Source organism: Poecilia formosa, unplaced genomic scaffold, assembly GCF_000485575.1.
Source record: "Poecilia formosa unplaced genomic scaffold, Poecilia_formosa-5.1.2 Scaffold204, whole genome shotgun sequence".
Classification (NCBI taxonomy): domain Eukaryota; kingdom Metazoa; phylum Chordata; class Actinopteri; order Cyprinodontiformes; family Poeciliidae; genus Poecilia; species Poecilia formosa.
The window spans coordinates 917,745-927,844 of NW_006800143.1; the positions used below are offsets into that span (position 1 = coordinate 917,745).

Sequence of the window (10,100 nt, forward strand, 5' to 3'; positions counted from 1 at the left end):
GGTTTGAATGAATGTCGGAAAAGCTGGAGGAAGGGTACTGGGCCAGGTTTGTTTGTCAACAGCGGTGCCCCTAAGATGAGGTTAGATGATTATTATTATTGCCAAACTTAAAGGAGAAAAAACCCAAAACAGTGGATTTTAACTTGAAAAGAACAGAAGTTGCCACAGCGCAGAGGAGTCACCTTAAAACTATTTTGTCAGAAATTTTGAAACAATCAAATGATAAGAGGATTCACACTGTTGTCAGCGCTGCTAGGATGAGTGTAGTAGACCAACAGGGCTTTTTATTTTTAATTGATTTAACACAAATAAACCTTAAGACGAGTGATTAAAATAAATTTTATTTTTTGACAAACATATTTGGTTAAACTCACTTTAGGCATTCTTTTCCATCCTTCCAGGTACATCTCAACAATAAACTTGGTTATGATAAATCATTTGGCATGTCTTTCCGTTACACAGCTTCGTCTTTACACCTCAGAAGGCCACTATCACACACTTTACACAACGAGCATCCACGTATAATCGATAAACACAGGACAAACCTTTTGTACGGTTCTCTTAACCGGTTTAAAAGCATTCCCGCTGGAGCCAAAGAGTTATTCAAATTATGACAGCAAGCAAGTTAAAAAGTAGATCTGCATTATTTGTTGGAAAGTCCAGACTGGCATGCCTCCTCTGTACTTGTCTTTATTAAGTAAAGTGCTTTGTTTTGACTTGGATGTCGATGAAAATCACTGAGCGGCCTCTGCTCTCCTCCCTGGTGACGTTGCCTTCCTCTGTGGAGATCCTGAAAACAAAGACAGTAGACCCACATGTTGTCTGGAACGTCCGAAAGACGGAAAGAACTGAAGGAATCTGAAGTTGCGCACCTGCTTCTGACAAGGTTAACCGATTCAGTTCCTCCTCTAGCGCGTCAGTGGTAACATGCAAGTGGCCGCGGGGTACGTCGGGCAGAGAACTGAGGGTCTGCTCACTGGTGGGACCCAGGCGGTTCGTTGGGACTGCAGGTAGACCCGACGTGTTCACATCTGGCTCCGACTCATCCAGCAACGCTTTCAGCTCCTTCTCCAACTCGTCCATGTCTTCATCTACTGACAAAACGCATAATATGTCAATAAAGTGATCACTCCTTGTCAGACTTATTGAGTAGAAGTGTTGGGGGAATGATTGTAAAAAAAAAAAAAAAAAGCAGCTGTTAGAATTTTAAGCACAAAACGCTACAGAGGTCCAACAAATCCTTCGTTCTTCAAATTCATGGAATTTCACGACTTGGTGGACTAATATATTCTGCAAGTTATGCTTAAAAATACTAAACACATATGCAAAAAAAATATTTAGAAAAAAAAGATTCCATTTATAATTCGAGAGGATCAGAAGTAAAAAACACACAAAAAAACCCAAAGAACTAAAACAAATGGAAAAAAGAGACTATACATTTTTACTTTTAAGAAAATATTAAAATATAATATGCTAAATTGAGGCACATTGACTCAGTTGAGTGCTGTGCCATTAGAAGGATAATATGTCTTTTTCTGTTATTTTCTTTTTTTAATCACAAAACAGTGATAATGTTTTGATAACAATCACTGTTTTGTGTTGAAACGAGGTTTATTGGTGCTTAATTGCACAAGTTATAGTAAATGGACTTTTGAGTGAAACGTTTCTTTATATTTACATGTGACATGATCCTATTATGCTAAAAATAAATAAAATAAATAATAATGAAAAATAAAATTAAGCCAAGTAGGAACAGAAGAACTTACCTGCAGCAGCTACACCACTGGAAATGGTTTGATTCACCTCATCCTGCGTGTCGCATAACTGTTAGTATGGAACAGGAGAAAATAATAAAAACCTAATAAATAATCTAAATATACAACTTCCTGGCTTAACGACGACTGCGTACCTCCTGGATCTGATCCACCAGATTCTCGGCGCGCTCCACAGTCACATCTTTAAGCGACATCCTCAGAGCAGACACTCCAGCCTGGTAGGCCTGCATGACCTACACACACACCAGAACACACTCTTTAACCAATGAAGGAAAACTTAGTTACAGAAGACATGTGGACATCAAAGCGCGAAGGCGCTTCATACCATCTTATCAGTCTGTGACTGCGCTATTCGCTCCAGGATTCCCCGGATGGTCTCCAGCTTGGCGAACAAGCTGTCTGCTCTCTTCTCCACTCTCTTCCGGCCTCTCAAACACCTCAGCGCCTTGGAGACAGAAATTCAACTTAAACTGCTGCTGTGATTTCAAAGGTCGCGTCTTAAAATAAGTTTCTGTTTATAATGACCTGTGTTTTCTTCCCATCTCGCAGCAGAATTCTTGCTTCCTCTTTGCACCTAGAAATCATTTTTTAAGAGTGCAGTTTAGTAAAACTGCAACTATTGAAATGATCTTTAGTTGCAGCACTAAACAAATACAGGAAATACATGAAACACTGAGCTTCTTCCACAACAATCACTTCTGGTAAGCCTGTTGTAAAATGAACATGTGGAAAAACAAATTATGCTCAGTGTTAAGTCTGATGGTGGATCTGTGATGCTGTGAGACACTTTCTTTTGCAAAAGCCTCAGCAAAGTGCATGTTATCCTTAAACCACATTAAAGTGCAAATATATTTGATTTAATTACTTCATTACAAAAACATATTCTCTAACGTGATTTGTTAGAGCAGGGCCATTTAAAGGCTGTTTTTTTTTGTGGGGGGGAGGGGGGGAGTTTCAGTATTTTCCATTGTGAGATTATGCTAAACAAGCATCCAAATCTAACCCTCTCCATTTGGCTCTATTGAATTAAAGTAATTCGCACTTCTTATACAAGAACTAGACGTCTAACAGGAACGTTCATGTCTAAGATCAACCTGTCAGCCTCCAGGTTCAGTTTCTGCACACGCTCTTCCAGAAGTTTCTCACTGCGCTGCAGCTGGTAGATCCCGATGTCTATGTCACCAAATGGAGACACACGATCCTGTCCCAGCTGGCAAAACTTCACAATCTGGAAAACAGAAGAAATCAGGTACGTCTTCATGTATCGTACAAAAGCACTTGTGTTGTATCTAATCAAAGGCAACTTTTTAGTTGCCTTTGATTAGAGCTGCACAACATATGAAAAACAATGTTCTGTTACTGCATATTATGAAGTAACAGAAGTGTTAGCTAATTATTGAATGCTACTCATTCTGACTGTTTATTTTTGTTATGTATCTGGTGTCACTTGTTGTAAAGAGTTTCTGAGGGTAAACAGTTCATTTTAAATCATTAAGAAACTATAACTAATTTGTTTAGCAGAGTAACAATAAAACCTCTTTGTTCAGACAGAAATATTGACTATCTGTGTTCTGCTACTGACCTAAAACAAAAGATAATAATAATCACATCACTGTGGTGGCATTCTTGAACCATGTTTTCCTAACATCGTGCAGTCCCAACGGTGATTATATTCCGCTTTACCTTCTCTCCCTCGTGCAAGGAAACTATGACCTGCTTGTCCTTCTGCAGCTGCAGCAGAGCCATGCACAGGGTGCTTTCATCAGCGCAGATGTTGGAGGACAGAGTGCACAACTCTTGAAATGAGACAACGGAGCAGCTTGAAAAGTCACTGCTTCGGTAGACCTTTAGCAGTTCCGCGGCTTTCTCCTGAAAAAGAAGAACGAAATAGGAAACCATCCAGTACAGCTGCATCTTAAAACAAATCCGACTGTATAGTAGATGCAGTACCCTTTGTGAAAGTATTCATAACCCTTTTCTTGGAAAAAAAAATTACTCAATTTTATTAGCAATTTATGCAAGAGATCAACACACGACAAAAAGTGTCATGCATTTCTATCTACCACATTTACTCTGATAACCCAAATAAAATCCAACGGGGACTGACTACACATGCATGCCACACTTTTCAGAGTTCTACTTTCGGTTTGTTGTTGTAATGTATCAAATTAAGCAGAAGTTAAAGCGTTATGCAAAGGACTGTGTCTTCTATGGAAACAACAAGGGCATGGCAAACCTTTACTAGCTCGATAACAACGAAAGACTCCTCCAGAGGAACTCTGTTGCTGCCCAGAAGCGTGGAGAAGGTCCACTTGAGTGGCTTCACCAGCAGCATTCCCACACTCCAGGAAACCCACCCACAGTCCACGCTGGCGGCGAACTCAGACTCTCTTTGGATCTTCCCACACCTGACCGAAAGGAACACACAGAAAGAGAGAGAGAGTTAACATGACTGACAATAATACTGACAAGCACCGACACGCCCACAGTTACCTGGCCATGGTCTGGATTACAGTCGAAAGGCCCAGCGGTGTTTTCTCTTTCCTTTGGAAGGTCTTATTGAGGTCCTGCAGGTTGACAATCACGGAGCCGCGCCGTCTGCAGCTCCGCATGATGAGAGCTGTCCAGAAGTCCATCTTACTGTCCCAGTCCGTGGTGTTCACATCCCGGTTCTCCTTGAACTCGGAGAACATAAAATTCATCCGCTCGTCGTCGTTCCACTCAGGTGGCAGGCTCATTTCCGAAGTGGTAGACATTTTATAAAGCCCACACTGAAAAGGTTCTGATTCGCCACTCAAAGCAGCTTGTCACGGTAACTTGGTTGCGAGGATAGCTAGATTTAACACTGGCAACGGTGAACTCGAGAGAGAAGGCTAATATTAGCAGTTATTGCTAGATAGCATGTCGGTTCGCACATCTTTTGTCGAAGAAAATTACGGCTCCGGTGTTTAAAATCAACTGTCAGAGACTTTCACTTCGCCACGGTGTTGTAAACTGATGCTAACGCGGAGCTAGCTTTTACATATCAACAAAAAAATGATTGTGTGTGTTTATTATTTACACCAAGACGGGGAAGCGGCGGCTTTCCCTCTGCTCTTGACACCAGGCTACCGCCCACCCAGAGACGCGCTGTAGAGTAAAGAAAACGCACCCAGTATTTTGCTAAGGAACTTAACAGTTGCAACATTTATACGCATATAAGAGGGCAGCGATTTTTTTGAGAAATAGTAAGTAGCTGTAAACACGGAGACCTGAAAACCGTGGAAGCATCGAGCTACACACCAGTTTATGTTTGAATGAAACATCTTGTTTGTACCCAAGATTCATTGTTCTAATATTGTTTTCTGTCTTTTGTACCTATTGTGCCAGTTGGAGGTCAAGAAGATACAGTGAAGATATTATTTTCAATTGGAAGTACTTTGCCCTGGTCTACATCACCTACTACAGGTATTGGTTTCATATGTTTTATAGTGAAAAAGAAAATTGGTGTTTCTCCCTGAATTTGTATCTGGTAATTATCTTACTTATGTGTATTTATTTTGCACATCAATCTTTAAAATACCAGAAATTGCACATAATTGATATTTTTATCTACCTGATGAATTTTTTAAATATCAAAATATATGTTCTGATCAATTACTCAATACTCAAATAACCTTAGTTTCTTGAACTGCGACTTTTTACTTTTACTTGAGTAATAATATACTGAATTAGGGACCTTATAACTTGAGTACAGTTTCTGGGTATTTTCCCCATTCTACCACAATATGGCACTGTTTTCTTTTGCTGCTATTCCATAACAAATATTCACTAATCAAATACAGTTAGATTCAGAAATACTAAAGTAATACCAGAAGGCAATTGAATGTTCTTGTAACTCATACAATTTTCTTCAATGAGTTGTACATATTAATGGCCATGGGAAGGATCGATCTCCTGTAGCAGTCTGTATTAGAGCAGTCTGAAAGAGGCATCTGACCGAAGGCACTGCCATGAATTTATTTGACCTTTTTTTTTTCTAGAATTTAGTTGCATTATAAGCAAAAAGACCTAAGTTTATTTTTAAAATTTAAATTATAATATTTGATCTTACTAATAGGCCCAAAAAGAATACCATTCCTATATACAAATTCAAATTAAATAAATAATTTAAATTCAAACATTGATACCAAAGGGAAATTAAATGCTGTTGCAACTCATACTAATTCAAATTCTTCAAAGAGTTATATAGATAACTTCTTTCCTGCCATGGTTGATAGCAGGAAAGATTTCGTGTAGCAGTCTGTGTTACAGTGAATTTGAAAAAGCTTCTGATTGAATAGGGAGAAACAATCATGTCTACCATAATATGTAAAATAAATTTTGAATTCTACATTATGTTATGATTATACCAAGAAAGATTTAATTTATTTAACTTATATATATATTTTTTTGTTTGTGTTCCCATTATTGTATCTTACTAGTCCTTGATCATGGCAGAACAAGTCCAGCAACAGTACAGACTGTCTCCTTTACCCTGTGCACAAAATCTTAATAAGAGCTGCTGCATTATGGGCTCCTCACACTCTTTACATTAAATTTTTGGAACAGCAGCATTGAAGGCAGCAGTACAAACTATTAAAATGCTGAATGGCTGCTAAGATTTTACACTTTGTTGAAATTCTTACACCAATCTCATTTTATTGTGGACATTGCATTGGCATTACAATGAATGGTGACAAAATGTTGATTTGATTCGAACAAGCATTTAGTCAAAAACAGATTTATGTTGATGATATATATACATATGGGTATGAAACAAAGTGTTTTACGTGTTTTAGGGTTAGCTTGTTTTATACACAGTGTCGTGCAAAAGGGTTTTCATTTCACCATATAGAGTACAAAACATAATTTTCCTCTCAGTTATTAAACTTCCAGTGTGATCTTTCAAACAATTCTGAAAATGTACATGCATGTTATTTAGATATTAGTTAAATACAACACAAAGAATAAAAACAATGGTCGAGCCATCATTTCTTTAAATAGAACAGTGATTCAACAGTTGCACAACTCTAATTTTGACATAACTCAATTAGATTTTAAACAATAGTGCAAAAGATCATAAACAATCAGGTAATTAGTTGACTTACTCAAAACCTCAGAGGAAACAGCAGACTTTCAGTTACATGGCTTTGACATTTTTGCAGTCTTATTGGCACATTTTAAATTGCAGGTAGGTGAACACCTCCTGTTGCTCATTTGGCACTGAGATCCACCACCAGATGCTGGTAGGCCAGGGTGTTGCCTTTGAAGCTGGCGGCCAGCAGAATGTCCTTGTTGTCGACGGACACCAGGCTGAAGCCCCTCGGGGCCCTCATGTTGAGCTCCTGGAAGGGCTGGAAGCGCTGGGTGAGGTCGTCCCACAGGTACACTCTGGAGAAGGAGAAATCACTGCCCAGGATCAGGTACTGACGAGGCCCCACCGTGAAGGGATACACCGCCATCGACCCCCGAGAGGGCAGAGTCTGGATCTCCACGAAGCGCTGTCCCTCCCAGCGCAGGATCTTGGAGTCGCCAATGAAGCGCGTGAGGCAGAGGTAGAGGACTTTTCTCACCCAGAAGTGCTTGACCATCTGCACGTCCGCCAGCTCCGTGATTATGGAATGGAAAGCGAACTGCTTTTGGTTCCTGTTCCACTGGTAGACCACGGGCGGCTGAGAGGCGCTGGACAGGATGAGGTGAGGCTTCCCGCCAACATCTATGAACTCCACGTGAGTGTCCCGGTGCCAGGGATGGAGGGACTGATGGGAGTAGAAGCCATTGCTGTTCCAGCGATAGATGCTGGTGGAGCCCGCCTTGGAGCTGTCTGCCACAACGAAATACCACTCATCATCCAGCAGAAAGGTGTCCACAAAGTTTGGTTTCCTCACTCGGTTGGTGTCGATGTCTTGGATCTTTATAAAGCGCTGCGGTCCCTCCTCCCACCTACGTTCACACAAAGGCTGTCAAGGTATTTCCCAAAATTCAGAGCTAATATTAGGACTAATGGAAAAACAATGAATATCTGCTCCACTGTTTTTCCAAAGATATCAACTTAACAGTTTTTACAAGAGAACCTTTCTTCAAATTCTGCCTCAGTCCATCCATTTACTATAGATGCGTAATCCCTATGTGGTCATTGGACTGGGATCTATCCCCATCAGTCATTGGGTGAGAGGTGTGTATGCCAAGCTAACTCACACTAACACAGGCACAAAAGGGGGAAACAACAATACACACACTCACAAACCTTTAGATAGCTGACTTCTAGCAAAGAGTTCGAATTGAACTTGAGCTTCTTGACAAATTTAATCACATTACAACCACAAACTTCAATTTATATCATTGGAATTGAATGGAATAAACTTGTGCAAAGTAGATGAAAAAAAAAGTATACGTGATTTTAAATTTTTTTAAAAAGGAAACCATTAAATATTTGCCAATGAGCTGTTTCTTTCAGTTGCAGTCACTACTAAATATGAAGCTGAACTTCAGGCCTTACTTGTATATGTGAGATCCACCAAAAAGTTGAGCCACAACCATGTAAAGAGTGTTGTTTATCACAACAGGTTTGCAGTACACGGCCGAGCGAGCTGCAAGAGAAAGAGGGAAGCCGAAGGAATAAGGCTTTCATTATTTACAGAGTACAATGTATCGTTTTTTATTGTCACAACCAAAAACTTACAAGTGATGTTGTGAAACCTTCTGAAGATCATCTCCACATGATCCCATATGTACAGGGTACAGAATCCAGAGTCGGGCTGAGCAAAGGCCACAAAGTGATCTCCACTGAACTCATAGGACTCCACTGACACCGAGTGGAAAGGGAAGGTTTCATACACAGCAAAGTCTGTTGGATGAGAAATCAGAGTGAGAACACCAATGAAACTACACCATGACCTTCAGAAAACTGTTGCAGACAGATTGACTAAAAAAAAAAAAAAAAACCTGCTGTGATGCAGTTGAAGTCTCGTGGAGTGAGATCTCGGATTCTGCGACCCTGAAACTCAAAGGGGCTGGCGCAGTAGATGGCCGGAACCGAAGTGTTGGTCTTCTCCATCCAGTCGACCAGCCACTTGATCTTACAGTCGCAGCGGAACGAGTTCCCACGCAGGTCTCTGAATCATAAAGATGAAAAAAAAAAAGAAAAAAGAAACTGAGCTACTGACCGTTCTGCTTAAAGAGTTCATGATAACATGGCAAACTTACAAATCTGTGAGGATGTCCAGATGTTTGAAGAGATCTCTGGGCAGCTGCTGCAGGTTGTTGTTTGAGAGGGATCTGCAAAATGAGAGTTCTCCATATATGGATCAATACTGATCATCTGTCTGGTTCGAAATGCGTAGGTGTACATCAGAGATGCAAAGAAAATCAACTGGCGACAGGAAAATGAAAAGACTCTCAGCTAAGTGCTAACATGTTGCACAAATGACAACAGTCTTGAGTGTGGATGCTGTTACTGAAGGAGAAAGATGCTGAATTGGCTATTTTCACTATGAGGAAGGTGTGAAACATGAAGTTAGGGCAGAGAATTAAGAACGTAGTATTTTCTATGAAGAGTCAAGGTATATCTGTGGTTTACTCTAAATGCAAAACAGAGCAAGACTTTCAGCAGGCAACAAGAAGGTTGAGAATATTACATAAATTACCTCTTCTTATCTCTAAGAACCTTTCAACCTGGGTTTGGATATGTTGGCAGTCTTTTGAAAATCTTAATATTAAGCAGAGGTTCTACATTTTCTGTTAGGAAAATACACTGATGTTTCTTAGTAATGCTAATCATGCTAATCTTCCTATTTGCTAAATGCTAACAAAAGATGCTAAAGACGGTTCAAATGTAAACTCTAAATCACTTAGTCTTTAAATTAGATGATTAAATCTTATTTCAAAGTAACTCCTTTCCGGTTTCTGACTCTCAAGCTTTCTGGAGAGAATTTCACTCTCTCACTCTGCCCAGACAAATATCACTCCAAACGCGGAAAGTGGCTGTATGACACAGGAGCATTGTTTTTCACTGCCCTCCTTCTGAATAGTCATTCTAAACTCAGTCACAGTCTCTCTTTTGTTGTGCAGCTTTCCTCACCTATATTAAATAAACATACATTGTACATACTATGCACATTGCCTTTGCTAAGTTATTTGTTGTAATGATTTTCGCTTGATGGCTGTTTTGCACATGGAAAGTTTTAAGTTCTTTAATTTGAGATTGAGGTCAAAATGTTTTGTCGTCTTAAATTTCTGATATCAACTTTGGTGGTGCTATCCGTCTTTTAACCCTCTATGGCATGACTTTTTGTTTTTTTGGGG

General features: G+C 39.8%; 2 protein-coding genes across 3 annotated transcripts; both read right to left on the reverse strand.

The window, feature by feature from the left end:
- Positions 1-322: 322 nt before the first annotated feature.
- On the reverse strand, positions 323-4,580 carry LOC103148395 (charged multivesicular body protein 7-like). Of its 2 annotated transcripts, none has more exons than XM_007567136.2 (10): positions 4,269-4,580; positions 4,012-4,183; positions 3,459-3,644; positions 2,870-3,003; positions 2,301-2,349; positions 2,101-2,220; positions 1,910-2,008; positions 1,767-1,824; positions 873-1,091; positions 323-790 (listed from the first exon to the last, which is right to left on the reverse strand). In XM_007567136.2, the coding sequence occupies exons 1-10, from the start codon at positions 4,529-4,531 to the stop codon at positions 735-737; spliced, it is 1,356 nt and encodes a 451-aa protein (XP_007567198.1). In that variant the 5' UTR covers positions 4,532-4,580; the 3' UTR covers positions 323-734. The 2 variants fall into 2 exon arrangements, with proteins under 2 accessions (XP_007567198.1, XP_007567197.1); XM_007567135.2 differs by having other exon boundaries at positions 873-1,094.
- Positions 4,581-6,429: 1,849 nt separating this feature from the next.
- Positions 6,430-10,028, reverse strand: LOC103148394 (leucine-rich repeat LGI family member 3-like). The gene is made up of 5 exons (XM_007567134.2): positions 9,003-10,028; positions 8,742-8,911; positions 8,479-8,643; positions 8,296-8,386; positions 6,430-7,739 (listed from the first exon to the last, which is right to left on the reverse strand). Exons 2-5 carry the CDS (start codon positions 8,851-8,853, stop codon positions 7,010-7,012), a joined length of 1,098 nt encoding a protein of 365 aa, XP_007567196.2. The 5' UTR covers positions 8,854-8,911; positions 9,003-10,028; the 3' UTR covers positions 6,430-7,009.
- Between the last annotated feature and the right edge of the window lie 72 nt (positions 10,029-10,100).

Bases quoted from the DNA above. Each gene is read 5' to 3' on its own strand.
- LOC103148395 (XM_007567135.2), bottom strand. From the start codon at position 4,531: ATGTCTACCACTTCGGAAATGAGCCTGCCACCTGAGTGGAACGACGAC. The intron at 2,221-2,300 runs GTCATTATAAAC...TCTGTCTCCAAG, and splicing joins GAGATGGGAAGAAAACACAG to GCGCTGAGGTGTTTGAGAGG. The intron at 2,009-2,100 runs GTATGAAGCGCC...GTGTGTGTGTAG, and splicing joins AGTCACAGACTGATAAGATG to GTCATGCAGGCCTACCAGGC.
- LOC103148394 (XM_007567134.2), bottom strand. From the start codon at position 8,853: ATGGAGAAGACCAACACTTCGGTTCCGGCCATCTACTGCGCCAGCCCC. The intron at 8,644-8,741 runs GTTTTTTTTTTT...CTCATCCAACAG, and splicing joins CTTCAACTGCATCACAGCAG to ACTTTGCTGTGTATGAAACC. The intron at 7,740-8,295 runs GTAAGGCCTGAA...GTGTGAACGTAG, and splicing joins GGTGGATCTCACATATACAA to GTGGGAGGAGGGACCGCAGC.